A 14,719-nucleotide genomic window follows, 5' to 3' on the forward strand; every position below is an offset into this window, starting at 1 on the left:
GGAGGTCGAGGCTGCAGTGAGCCAAGACTGCACACCAGCCTGGGCAAGAGTGAGACCCTGTCAAAAAAGGAAGAGAAGAGAAGAGAAGAGAAGAGAAGAGAAGAGAAGAGAAGAGAAGAGAAGAGAAGAGAAGAGAGAAGGAAGAAAGAAAGAATAGAGAGAAAGAAAGAAAGAAAGACCTCATCTCTACTAAAAATACAAAAAATGAACCGGAAGGAAGGAAGAAGAGAGAGAGAGAGAGGGAGGGAGGGAGGGAGGGAGAGAGAGAGAGAGAGAAAGACCTCATCTCCACTAAAAATACAAAAAATGAACCGGGTGTGGTGGTGTGCGCCTGTAATTCCAGCTACTGGAGAGGCTGAGGCAGGAGAATCGCGTGAACCCGGGAGGCGGAGGTTGCAGTGAGCCAAGATCGCACCATTGCACTCCAGCCCGGGAGACAGTGCGAGACTCCGTCTCAAACAAACAAAAATTCCAGGAAAAAGGGGGTTAAAATCGGGGCACGGACTGGGGTAGGATGGCTCCGCCCCATCTAAGTCTTAGCCCCACCCCCTGAAAGTCGCCCTGCCTCTCAGACTCCTCCCCTTTCTGAGAAGGTCACCTTGGGGAAAGCCAAATGGTCATGCGCCGCTACTGCCCTACTGCGCACGCTCGCTGTGACTGCTCGCTGTAACTTGCCCCGCCTTCCCTCCTCCCACTCAGGAAACCGGAAGCCGCCTCCCACTTGGTGGCTCCTACGCGGCTAGCGGGTCCTCAGTGGATGCAAGCTGGGCGCCGCGATGTTCGACGGGACATCGGCGGAGAGAGACCTCGGGGTTAAGGGGTGGGGCTGACGTCAAGAGCCAAGATGGCGGCGGTGGTCGCACTCTCCTTGAGGGGCCGGTTACCGGCCACAACCCTTGGCGCAGCCTGCCTGCAGGTGAGTCCTGGAGTCTCAGAGAGAGAAAAGGCAGGAAAGTCACGGAGACTGCCTGGAGCTGATGGGTCCGCGGAGAGACTAAGGAAGCACAGGGCAAGGCCTCAGCGAGAGGGAGGATCTCCTCCCGCTGGCGCAGTGCTTTGGTTTGGCGTGGAGCATCCTTGTCAGTTATCTTTCTGCGCCTCGCCGCAGCTTGAGTTACGGCAGGGGCAATTTTTTACAGCTAAGGTAAGGAGGGGAGTTCAGAAAGAGGACTTGAATTGCTCAAGGTCACATGGCAAGCGAATGACTGCTGAAACCAGAATCCGAATCCAAACATTGGAGTTCCAAGCCCTTTTTCTGCCACCAAACTATCGCCTCTGTAGAAAAGGGAGACCTGCGGGGTGTGACGGATGGGAATTGGGAAGCGAGGTCATTCCTCTAGGGTGCGAGGTTGAGGACCGGGATTGGTGAGGAAAGGACGTGTGAATTGGGGACAGGGCAGGGGAAGGGAGAGATGGAGGGAAATGCATCTAGCCCCGTACCCCGAAGGATCCTGGCCGTGGGTGGCGGGGGTTGTAGGAAAGACTGGGTTCCTTAAAGCAGTGTCACCAGTTTCACTAGTATCCTCTCAGTGTTTCTGACTCTAAAGGGCATGTAATAATACGGACCGCATAGAGTTGACATGGAATGACAGGTAGAGAGCTTGGCGCTGTTCTTGTTTATTACTATGCAATGTGCACTGACAGATTTTCCCACGCCCCTTCTATAGCCAAGAAACGACACATTTCTGACCTGCCTTCTAAGTGGGAACAGTTAGAAAGGGAAGGGAAATTGCTTTTGTATACATAAAGGACTAAGGATTTGCAAATCCTTTCTTCCTCTTCTGGGCTTCTCAACAACCCCTTTAAGGTGGGCAAGTAAGAATTCTTACCCTCCTTTTTGGAGCTTTGAAAACTTGAGACCCCCAGAAAGAAAATTTTTGGCTTGCTCAAAATACCACATTCCCAAGAACTGGCAGACCTGATACAGTTTTTTAACATAGTACCGGAAAAACTCAGCATAGATATTGGGACATGGTTGGCGTCCAAGAAATTTTAGTCCTCTTCCTCTCTTGCACTTAAATGAGGACATCTTTCATCTTAAGTACCTGCCGTGGCTGCATAACACAGTACATATTGCCCATGTTCTAATCCTAGTTCTGTCCAGTATGCTGTGTGTGAACTTGCATCCACTCTGTCTGCACCAACCTTTCTGAAAAGGGGAAATAAAGAAGACAGCCTACCAGAGCCTCAAGCTGACATCTTATGGGTAGTAAATTGATGATTGATAATGAGCTTGTTTACCTGTTCTTTTTATAGTTGCTGAGCAAACAATTAAATTGTGAGAGCCCCAGTAATGAGAGAGAGTTCCAAAGCTCAGGCCCCTCTTCTAGCTATGAATTGTAGAAATGGCTAGTTTCATAGGTCATTGTTGTAATTCCAGGCAAGGCCTTTGCAGGGCCTCCTGAGGGCAACAGAAAATAGAAGAGCCCCAAGGCCTCCACTTCCTTGTGGGAATGTACATTTATACCCACAAAAGCCACCTCAAAAGAATTCAGTAATGAGCTTGGTGTGTTACCTGTAACATTTAGGTTCAGGTTCTGAATTATTTTTATGCATATGGTCTGACCACTGAACCACAATTCTGCCTTTAAGTATTTAACTGTAATATATTAACTATTGTTTGTGTTGCTCTATTTCTTCATCTGGACTATGAACTCCTTTAGGGCGAGAACCACCTACTTAAAAGTGTGCATCTTGCCAGGTGCAGTGGCTCATGCCTGTAATCCCAACACTTTAAGAGGCCAAGGCAGGTGGATCTCCTGAGGTCAGGATTTCGAGACCAGCCCGGCCAACATGGCGAAACCCCATCTTTACTAAACAACAAAAAAAAAAAATACAAAAATTAGCTGGGTTTGGTGGTGGGCTCCTATAATCCCAGCTACACTGGAGGCTGAGGCAGGAGAATTGCTTGAACCTGGGAGGCGGAGGGGTGCAGTGAGCCGAGATCGCACCATTGCACTCCACCCTGGGTGATAAGAGGGAAACTCAGTCTCAAAAAAAAATTTAATGTGCATCTTGTTCCTTAGGCTGGCAGGACTAGGATACCTATCTACAAATCAGAAAAATACAAAGACCGATGAGGTTGCCAATCGTGTAGAGCAAAAATTATTTTCTGGGCTATGCTAGAAGCTTGCATACATAAAGGACTAAGGATTTGCAAATCCTTTCTTCCTCCCCCCGGTTATTTATGAGGCAGTTATTAATACTACCCACCCTTTACAAAGGAAGAAATAGAATCATAAAAGTTAATAATTTGCAGAAGAATACACAGCTAGTAAGTGATAGAGCTTGGATTTGAAGCATCACCAATCACACTTTTCAGCAAGCCTGCACTTGTATTTTACTCAGGCTTATCTTCATTCAGTCCTTTTTGCCTTCTTCCTCTCTATTTCCCCACCTTCTTCTCTGACCTCCAAATCTTTATCCACTCCATCCAACTCCAAGCCTGCACCCTAAAGACACTTTACTAGAGAAACAACAACCAGCCTTCAGCACCATTCAGAATACACCCTTCTCAGTTCAGTTGTTGCTTACCTTGCTTAAATTATAAACTATGAAGTTCATATTATTGAAGATTTCCTAGGAATGTACTTTCTGCCTTGAATACTCATTAGTGTTGTAGATTAACATAAAAATGCTTTCAAGGGGCCATCTTTCATTATGGATTTGTAGTATAAATTGCTGGACAGGTAACAAGGGGAGAAAATCATATAGTCTCATTGTATGATTAGAGTAACAACTTCTCTCTTTTTTTTTTTTTTTTTTTTTGGAGACGGAGTTTCGCTCTGTCGCCCAGGCTGGAGTGCAGTGGCCAGATCTCAGCTCACTGCAAGCTCCGCCTCCCGGGTTTACGCCATTCTCCTGCCTCAGCCTCCCGAGTAACTGGGACTACAGGTGCCCGCCACCTCGCCCGGCTAGTTTTTTGTATTTTTTAGTAGAGACGGGGTTTCGCCATGTTAGCCAGGATGGTCTCGATCTCCTGACCTCGCGATCCACCCGTCTCGGCCTCCCAAAGTGCTGGGATTACAGGCTTGAGCCACCGCGCCCGGCCTAGAGTAACAACTTCTCTTGTTCCTTGGATCTCATTGTGAAATGGAATTATCTTTTTGCACTGTTCCATTTTATGTTTGCATTTTCACTACTAGTTATAATGGCTAAAAGCTTCGGTTTTCGAATCAAATGACCTGTGTTGCTATATGATCCTATCCTCATCTTTTAACTGGGAACAATATAACATTTTTCATAGAAATGTTATAAAGATTAGAGATTATTTGGCACAGTGTGTGACATAGTATAAAGGTTCAATGAATGAAATGTGGCAAATTTTTAGATTTATGTATTCAGCGAATTTTTTGGTGGATCACAGATAATATAATCCTGAGAATTAACTCTTTGTACAGACCTCAAGATGAACAAAGCTCCATCACTTTCAGAACCATGACCACCTCTGGTGATTTTGATTTCAGAATCTTCTTTCATTCTGGTAAACCCCCTTTGCCTCACCAAATGTTGTATGAAATACTTTTTTTTTTTTTTTTTTTGAGACAGAGTTGCACTCGCCCTGTTGCCCAGGCTGGAGTGCAGTAGTGCGATTTCGGCTTACCATAACCTCCGCCTCCCAGATTCAAGCAATTCTCCTGCCTCGGCCTCCTGAGTAGCTGGGATTGCAGGTGCCCGCCACCACACCTGGCTAATTTTTTTGTATTTTTGGTAGAGATGGGGTTTCACCATGTTGGCCAGGCTGGTCGAACTGCTGACCTCAGGTAATCCACCCGCCTCAGTCTCCCAAGGTGCTGGGATTACAGGCATGAGCCACCACGCCTGGCCTATAAAATACATTTTTGACACAAAACAAATTTAAATTAGTTGTACTGGAAAAAAAAAATGACATTTTGGGGCACCCCAAAACTAATGTTGGGATACATTGACTTAGATATTCAGTGTAGTACATCCTGGCATTGCTCTTATTTCATATCATTCATATGATAAGACTTTTTAAAAATTTAAATTAGCTCTAATACAAACTTAATCTCTTTTGGAAAGATAATACACGATCGATTATCTGTGTAGACTGAACATGAAACAGATATTTAAGTATTATAAAGAAATGTTGAAGGGAAAACATTGCAGGTAACCACAGTCATCCCACAGACCTTGTGGAACTGACACCCAGCTTGATAGAGCCTGATGCCTGTTGCCCACTGACAATACCTAATCAGGCTTTAGAACTAGGGGGTTGTGCCATGGTGGCTCACACCTGTAATCCCAGCACTTTGGAAGGCTGAGGCAGTTGGATCATGATGTCAGGAGTTCAAGACCATCCTAGCTAAAACGGTGAAACCCCCTCTCTACTAAAAATACAAAAAAATTAGCCCAGCATGGTGGCACGCGTCTGTAATCCCAGCTACTAAGGAGGCTGAGGCAGGAGGATCGCTTGAACCCAGGAGGCAGAGGTTGCAGTGAGCTGAGATCTCGCCACTGCACTCCAGCCTGGGCGACAGAGTGAGACTCCGTCTCACAAAAAAAAAAAAAAGAACTAGGGGGTTATACTCCAGTCCCAGATTCTGTTTAAAGCCAGGTTAGGGGCTGGGCTGGTTGTTCACGCCTGTAATCCCAACACTTTGGAACGACGAGGCAGGTGGATCACTTGAGGCCAGGAGTTTGAGACCAGCCTGGCCAAATGGTGAAACCCTGTCTCTACTAAAATACAAAAATTAGCTGGACATGGTGACACATGCCTGTAATCCCAGCTACCTGGGTGACTGAGACACGAGAATTGCTTGAGCCCAGGGGGTGGAGGTTGCAGTGATCCAAGATCGCACCACTGCTCATCCTGAGCAACAGAATGAGACTCTCCCAAGGGAAAAAAAAAAAAAGTCCAAGTTAGGGCCAGGCACAGTGGCTCCAGTGGCTCACACCTGTGATCCCAACACTTTGGGAGGCTGAGGTGGGAGGATTGCCTAAGCCCAGGAGTTCCATACCGACTTAGGCAACATGGCAAGACCCTGTCTCTACAAATTAGCTAAACATGATGGTGTGCACCTATAGTGCCAGCTACTTGGGACGCTGAGTCAGGATGATCACCTGAGCCCAGGAGTTTAAGGCTGCAGCGAGCCATGATCTCCATCTTGGGCAATAGAGCTAGACCATATGTCTATAAAAATAAAAAATAAAGGCCTGGCACAGTGGCTCCCACCTGTAATCGCAGCACTTTGGGAGGCCAAAGCGGGCAGATCACCTGAGGTCAGGAGTTCAAGACCAGCGTGGCCAACATGGTGAAACCCCATCTGTACTAAAAATATAAAAATTGGCCAGGCGCGGTGGCTCAAGCCTGTAATCCCAGCACTTTGGGAGGCCGAGACGGGCGGATCACAAGGTCAGGAGATCGAGACCATCCTGGCTAATATGGTGAAACCCCGTCTCTATTAAAAAGTACAAAAAACTAGCCGGGCGAGGTGGTGGGCGCCTATAGTCCCAGTTACTCGGGAGGCGGAGGCAGGAGAATGGCGTGAACCCAGGAGGCGGAGCTTGCAGTGAGCCGAGATCCGGCCACTACACTCCAGCCTGGGCGACAGAGCGAGACTCCGTCTCAAAACAAAAAAACAAAAAACAAAAAAAAATTAACTGGGCGTGGTGGCAGGCACCTATAGTCCCAGCTACTTAGGAGGCTGAGGCAGAAGAATTGCGTGAAGCCGGGAGGTGGAGGTTGCAGTGGGCCAAGATTGCGCCATTGCACTTCAGCCTGGGGGACAAGAGCGAGACCCCATCTCAAATAAATAAATAAATATTTTTTTAAAAAATGAAAAATAAAAACGTCCAAATTAGAAGGCAAAAACTTGAAGTAGGCCCATTTTTTAAAAGGTATGTTGTCCCATTTACCTGCCTCAGGCACAGCAGCCACCTACTCTGGAAAATCGTTTTGTCAGTTGCTTAAAAAAAACTAAACTTGTAGCTACCATACAGCCCAACAATTACACACCTGGGTGTTTATCCTGAGAAATGAAGACTTAACGTTCACACAGAAATTTGTACACAAATGTTCATTTCAGCTTTATTCATGTCACCAAAAATTAGAAACACCCCCAACGTCCCTCAGTAGTTATATGGTTAAGCAAACTGTGGTACATTGTACCGTGGAGTGCTACTCAGCCATAACAAGAAAAAAGCTATTGCTGTACACAGCAACTTGGATGAATCTCCGGAGAATTAGGCTGAATGAAAAAAGCCAATGCCAAAAGGCTACATACTAGATGATTATATTGATATAACATTCTTTAAATGACAGAATTTGAGAAGCAGAGAACAGATTAATGATTAATGATTAATTAACAGATTAATGATTAATGATTGCTAGGGCTTAAGGAGTACAGGGGAGGGAGGGTGGGAGGAAGTGGACAGGGCTGTAAATGGGCAATGTTAGTGATCCTGTGCTTATGGGAATGTCCCGTATCTTGACTAGCACGGTCAGCATTCTGGTTGTAGTGATGTGCTACAGTTTGCAAGATGTTCCTGTTGGGGAGACTGGGTAAAGAATATGTGGGTCCTGGCATGGTAACTCATGCCTATATCCTAACTCTTCGGGAGGGCCAGGCAGAGGATCACTTGGGGCCAGGAGTTCAAGACCAGCCTAGGCAACATAGTGAGACCCCCATCTCTACAAAAATAAACATAAAAAAACTAACTGGGCATGGTGGTGCATGTCTGTAGTCCTAGCTACTGGCGAAGCTGAGATGGGAGGATTGCATGAGTCCAGAAGGTTGAGGCTGCGGTGAGCTGTAATCATGCCACTGCACAATCAGTGACAGAACAAAACCCTGTCTTTTTTTTGTTTGTTTTTTTTTAGACGGAGTCTCGCTTTGTTACCCAGGGTGGTGTACAGTTGCGCAATCTTAGCTCACTGCAACCTTTACCTCCCAAGTTCAAGGGATTCTCCTGCCTCAGCCTCCCAAGTAGCTGGGATTACAGGCGCATACCACCACACCCGTCTAATTTGTTTTTGTCTTTTTAGTAGGGATGGGGTTTTACCATTTTGGCTGGGCTGGTCTTGAATTCCTGACCTCAGGTGATTTCCCAACCTCAGCTTCCCAAAGTGCTGGGATTACAGGTGGGAAGAGTATGTGGAGTCTCAGTATTATTTTCTTTGTTTTGTTTTGTTTTGTTTTTGACAAAGTCTCACTCTGTCGCCCAGGCTGGAGTGCAGTGGCGCAATCTTGGCTCACTGCAACCTCCGCCTCCCAGGGTCAAGTGCCTCTGCCTCCCAAGTAGCTGGGATTACAACCATGTGCCACCACAATGGGCTAATTTTTGTATCTTTAGTAGAGATGGATTTTTACGATGTTGGCCAGGCTGATCTTGAACTTCTGACCTCAAGTGATTTGTCTGCCTTGGCCTCCCAAAGTGCTGGGATACAGGTGTGAGCCACTGCACCTGGCCTCAGTATTATTTTTTATAAATGCGTATGAATCTATTATTATTAAAAAGTAGAAAGGTTGGCCGAGCGTGGTGGCTCACACCTGTAATCCCAGCACTTTGGGAAGCCAAGGCAGACGGATCACTTGAGGTTGGGAGTTTGAGACCACCCTGACCAACATAGAGAAACCATGTCTCTACTAAAAATACAAATTAGTTGGGCCTGGTAGCGCATGCCTGTAATCCCAGCTACTCGAGAGACTGAGGCAGGAGAGTCGCTTGAACCCAGGAGGCGGAGGTTGTGGTGAGCCAGGATCGCACCATTGCATTCCAGCCTGGGCAACAAGAGTGAAACTCCGTCTCAAAAATAAATAAATAGATTGATTTTTAAAAAAGCATTTAACTATGGATGTATACAGTAACATACATGAATCTCAGAAGCATTATGTTGAGTGAAAGAAGCTAGACACAAGACTACATACCGTATGATACCATTTACATGAATTCTGTAAAAGGCAGATTCGTGATGAAAGCTGATCAGTTGCTCAGGGTAGGGAAAGGGGACTTAACGTTTGCTATCAAGGGCACAAAAGACCTTTTTGGATGGAATTATTCTGTTGTAATTGTGGTAGGATTACATTGCTTTGTCAAAACTCATCACATTATACCCTTAAAACTAGTGAATTTTATTATATTGAATTATACCTTATTAAATCTCACAGAAAAAAGACCCAAAAAAATGGGACATTAAGCAAGCAAAGACCACTGGAGTTGATACCTTTAGGAATCTTTCCTCTTCTCACTTCCAAATACCGCAAGGTGGCACTGGGTGTTCGTGTCAGTTTACAAAATGGGGTTCCTGGTGAAAAACATTTGTAGAAATGGCTTTCCTTTTGTTGATGATTTTAGCCAGCTTGGTGATAAGGTAAAACATTTTCATCTTAACTTTCATTTTATTCGTATATTTTCTTTTCTACTGTTAGCTGATGTGTGTATTTTTAGCTATAGTTAATACGGGAACTTTAACAAGACATAATGTTACTGGTGAGGGTCTTGACCACAAGTCATCCAGGTTTTTGGCATGTTGGACAAAGAATAGGACTAAACACACAAAGCAACAGAAGACGAAAGCATAGATGTATTGAAATGAAAGTACACTCCACAGAGTGGGAGTGGGATCCAGCAAGTGGCTCAAGAGCCCCAGCTGCACAGTCTCTGGGATTTAAGTACCCTGTAGGGGTTTCCTATTGGTTACACCCTATGCAAATGAAGACTTGGCCTGAGATGAATCAGAGGCTGTAGTGAAGGCTTTCTGTCTCCAAACGCTCTTCTCCTGCCTCAGTAATAAACACCACTGCATCTTTTTGTAATTAGTCAATTAACCTTCTGAGTTTTTACTTTTCTATATCAGTTTATTTTAAAAATTAGCAGGCCTGGAATATAGTCTTTTCTTTCTTTCTTTTTTTCTTTTTATTTCTTTTTTTTTATTTTTTATTTTTGAAAAAGAGTCTCACTCTGTTGCCCAGGCTAGAGTGCATTGGCATGATCATGGCTCTCTGCAGCCTCAACCTCTCGGGCCCAAGCAGTCCTCCCACCTCTGCCTCCTGAGACGCACACTACCACACCCAGCTAATTTTTATTTTTTGTAGAGTTGGGATTTTGCCCTGTTTCCCAGGCTGGTCTCAAACTCATGGGCTCAATCAATTCTCTCACTTCTGCCTCCGAAAGTGCTGAGATTGCAGGCATGAGCCACCACCCTCAGACCACACCCCACACTCCTTCCCCTCAATACTGGTTTGTCAAGCCACCACTTAGATGTGGCTTGAGGAAGCCTTCTCTGACTCTTACACTCATTGAAGTCTCTGCTGTATTCATCCAGAGCTCCCTGTACTTTCCCATCAGTATTACTCTTTATATTCATTGTGAATGTTTAACTTAACTCTTGTTCACTACAAAGTAAGTTCTATGAAGATGAAGGTTTTTGTGTATTTTATTAAGTGCTGTAGCACTAGCCCCTAATACCATGTCTGATATATTAGCATATGATAGGTGCTTAATACTTGTTGGATATTGAATGACTGCCTTTTCCAAGAAGATTATATATCAGTAATGTGTGAGTTTATATCCAGCATTACATCTGTTGTGCCAGCAAAATGGAATTATCTTGCATTTCTAATTTTTTTTTCCTTTTTGTGAACTTTTAAAAATTTCAGGCCTCCCGAGGAGCCCAGACAGCTGCAGCCGCAGCTCCCCGTATCAAGAAATTTGCCATCTATCGATGGGACCCAGACAAGGCTGGAGACAAACCTCATATGCAGACTTACGAAGTTGACCTTAATAAGTGAGTATCTCTGTGAAAGCCAGGTATTGAAGGAGAGTTCTTGATTCGATTTAGGGACATGCTTTTCACACCCTTGGAAGGCTTAAAAATCCAAGATCATCTGGTGGCTCTGGAATCTGTTGTTTTTAAAACAAGAATGAGGTTGGACTGGGCACAGTGGCTCACGCCTATAATCCCAGCACTTTGGGAGGCTCAGGCGGGCAGATCATCTGAGGTTGGGAGTTCCAGACCAACCTGGCCAACATGGCAAAACCCCGTCTCTACTAAAAATACAAAAATTAGCTGGGTGTAGTGGCTCATACCTGTAATCCCAGCCACTCAGGAGGCTGGGGCACAAGAGTCACTTGAACCCAGGAGGCAGAAGTTGCAGCGAGCTGAGATCATGCCATTGCACTACAGCCTGGGCAACAGAGCGAGACTCTGTCTCCAAAAAAGAAAAAAGAATGAGGTTGGTACCTGATTCAGAAAAATAATACCAAAATAATTCCCAAATGAAAGTATGACACATTTCTAGAAATACTGGTACAGTTAACTTTATGCACATTCAGCATATTACCATTTTTTTAATGCTGAATGTATTGATTATATCTTATACATCTGGACCTGTGTTTTCTGTAATAATAACAGAACTGCCAGAAACTTGCCTAGAATGAACAAGGTAGGGATGTGGTTAAAATGTTAAAAATTGGACTTGTGTGTTAGTTTTCTATTTCTGTCAGAGCAAATTACCACAAATTTAGTGACTTCAAACAACCTAAATTTATTATCTTACAGTTCTGTAGGTCAAAAGACTGGTATAGTCTCATCAGACTAAAATCAAGGTGTCAGCAGGCTGCGTTCCTTTGTGGAGCCTAGGGGAAAATATTTTTTGCTCATTTGGGCTATTGGCGGAATGCAGTTCCTTGTGGTTGTGAGCCCGAGGTCCCTGTCATTCTGCTGACTGTAAGCTGAGGGCTGTTTCAAGCTTCTAGAGGCTGCCACACTACTTGGCTCTTGGCCTCTGCTTCCATCGTCAAAAGCAGCAGTAGCAGGTTGAGTCCTTCACATCACATCTCTCAAAACTACTCTTCTTCCAGCATCTTTCACTTTTAGGGAACTCCACAGTTAGCCAAAGAAAACAAAGAATCTAGCAAGCTAGGCTCTAGCCTCCTGCTGCTCCACTCCATGCCCCCGTACAACCAGAACTGTTCTCTGATCTATTTTATGTGTGAGTGAGTAAGTGTTTTATTTGTTTCAAACAAAAGCTTCTGTGGCACCAAAAAAAAGTTTGAAAACCACGAATACTCTTAATGCTTATTTTGACTTTCTGTGATGACACATAAGTGCTATTAATGAGGTAGCATTAATTGATATATAACCTGCTTAAATAGACAAAATTTTCAAATACTCAGCAACCAAAAGTCCCCAGCAAAATTCAAAGGAATAGAAATTGCATAGACCACATTTTTGGACCAAAATACAATAAAACTAAGAACTCATATGAAAAATATAAACAGGCCGGGCGCGGTGGCTCACAACTATAATCCCAGCACTTTGGGAGGCTGAGGCAGGTGGATCGCTTGAGGTCAGGCATTCAAGACCAACCTGGCCAACATGGTGAAACCCTGTCTCTACTAAAATATAAAAATAAGCTGGGTGTTGTGGCAGGTGCCTGCAATCCCAGCTATTTGGGAGGCTGAGGCACGAGAATCATTTGAACCTGGGAAGCGGAGGTAGTGAGTGAGCCGAGATCTCACCCCTGCACTCCAGCCTGGGTGACAGAGCAAGACTGTCTCAAAAAAAAAAAAAAAAGCGAAAAAATAAACTAATAAAAAACGCCACTGCTTAGAAAATAAAAAGTACATTTCTAACTGCCTATTTGTTCAGGAACACATAAAAAATATTGCCAGATACCTAGAAAATAAAGATGTTGCAAATCAAAACTTAGAGAATGTGGCTAAAACTGGAAGAGTTAAAGTTATAACTATTTTTTTGAGACAGGGTCTCTCTGTCACCCAGGTGAGAGTGCAAGGGCATGCTCATGGTTCACTGCAGCCTCAGCCTCCCAGGCTCAAGCAATCCACCAACCTCACCCTCCTGAGCAACTGGGACTATAGGCACATGCCACCACACCCAGCTAAGTTTTGTATTTTTTGTAGAGATGGAGTTTCACTATGTTGCCCAGCCTGGTCTCAAACTCCTGGGCTCAAGCAATCCACCCATTTCAGCTTCCCAAAGTCCTAGGATTACAGGCATGAGCCACAGCACCCGGCCCATAATTATTATTTAATGATAAAAAATTTAAAGAATCTTTGGGTTCATTTCCAATTTTGGCACAGTAGCTCTCATCAGACTAACCCTTCTACAAATAACAATTATCAACTCCGGACGAAATGTAAGAAACAACTGCCTGAACAGTGGAGAAGGACCAAGAGTGGGCAGACACTGGAGGAGAGTTGACACTTGGAAGAATGAAATGGCATTGGACAAATTACCATTTTACTGTTACATGATTTTGCTGAGGACAAGTCCAAGTTGGTATGGGAAGTAACGGGACTAATAGTTGGATGGAAAACCACAATCCGGCTGGGTGCGTTGGCTCACGCCTGTAATCCCAGCGCTTTGGGAGGCCAAAGCAGGCCAACATGATGAAACCCCATCTCTACTAAAAATACAAAAATTAGCCAGGCATGATGGCACATGCCTCTAATCCCAGCCACTTGGGAGGCTAATGGGGGAGAATCACTTGAATGTGGGAGGTGGAGGTTGCAGTGAGCCAAGATCACACCGCTGCACTCCAGCCTGGGCAACAGAGTGAGACTCTGTCTCAAAAAAAACAAAAAACAATCTTAGCTTGAATAATGAGAAGACACATTTTGGGGCTTCCACAACCACTGGGAAATGAGGGGGAAAGCCTGGAAAGAAGAGAACCACAGAGGAGGAGCACTAAATGCTGTTCGTGAACTCTGCCCAAATCTTGCGTTCAGCCATATTAATTGCCTGTGTAAAATTTTAAAATCCACACTTTTCAGAAAAACATAATACAATCCAGATTCTCTACAGCATATTAATGTTTCTTTATTTTTTTTACTTTTTTTTATTTTGAGTCTGAGTTATCACTCTGTCGCCTGGGCTGGAGTCCAGTGGTGCGATCTTGGCTCATTGCAACCTCCGTCTCCCGAGTTCAAGCGATTCCCTTGCCTCAGCCTCCTGAGTAGCTGGGACTACAGGCGCCCGCCACCACACCTGTCTAATTTTTGTATTTTTAGTAGAGTTGGAGTTTCGCCACATTGGCCAGGCTGGTCTTGATCTCCTGGCCTCAGGTGATCCACCCACCTCAGCCTCGTAAAGTGCTGGGATTACAGGCATGAGCCACTGAGCCCAGTGGAATTTAAATAATTTTTAAACTTCCTCACATATAAAGGAAATTATGCTCATAATGAAATAGGAAATTTCCATAGAGAAATAGAAACTATTGAAAAGCCAAATGGAAAATCTAGTACTGAAAAATGCAATGTTTGAAAAGGAAAATTCACCAGATGGCTTTAACAGCAGATTGGAAATGGCAATAAGAAGAATCAGCAAACTTGAAAGTATTAATAGAGAAATTATCTAATTTTTCTGTTGTTTTGGGGGTTTTGTTTGTTTGTTTCTTTGTTTTTTGAGACAGAGTCTTGCTGTGTCTTGAGTGCAGTGGCGCAATCTTGGCTTATTGCAACCTCTGCCTTCCAGGCTCAAGCGATTCTCCCACCTCAGCCTCCTGAGTAGCTGGGATTACAGATGTGCACCACGATGCCCCAGCTAATTTGTTGTATTTTTAGTAGACACAAGGTTTCGCCATGTTGGCCAGGCTGGTCTTGAACTCTTGACCTCAAGTGATCCTCCCGCCTCGGTCTCCCAAAGTGCTGGGATTCCAGATGTGAGCCACCACGCCTGGCCGAAATTATCTGTTCTTAAGAAAAAGAAAGATTTTTGAAAAGGGAAAGAGCT

General features: G+C 44.6%; 1 protein-coding gene across 1 annotated transcript in view; it reads left to right on the plus strand.

Moving 5' to 3' along the window:
- The first annotated feature begins 678 nt into the window (after positions 1-678).
- SDHB (succinate dehydrogenase complex iron sulfur subunit B) overlaps positions 679-14,719 on the plus strand; it is a 36,291-nt gene continuing 22,250 nt past the window's right edge. The window contains exons 1-2 of the mRNA XM_023219837.2: positions 679-916; positions 10,623-10,750. Coding sequence (XP_023075605.1) covers positions 845-916; positions 10,623-10,750 — 200 coding nt within the window. The 5' untranslated portion in view covers positions 679-844. The remainder of the gene's footprint in view (positions 917-10,622; positions 10,751-14,719) is intronic.

Source organism: Piliocolobus tephrosceles, chromosome 1, assembly GCF_002776525.5.
Source record: "Piliocolobus tephrosceles isolate RC106 chromosome 1, ASM277652v3, whole genome shotgun sequence".
Classification (NCBI taxonomy): domain Eukaryota; kingdom Metazoa; phylum Chordata; class Mammalia; order Primates; family Cercopithecidae; genus Piliocolobus; species Piliocolobus tephrosceles.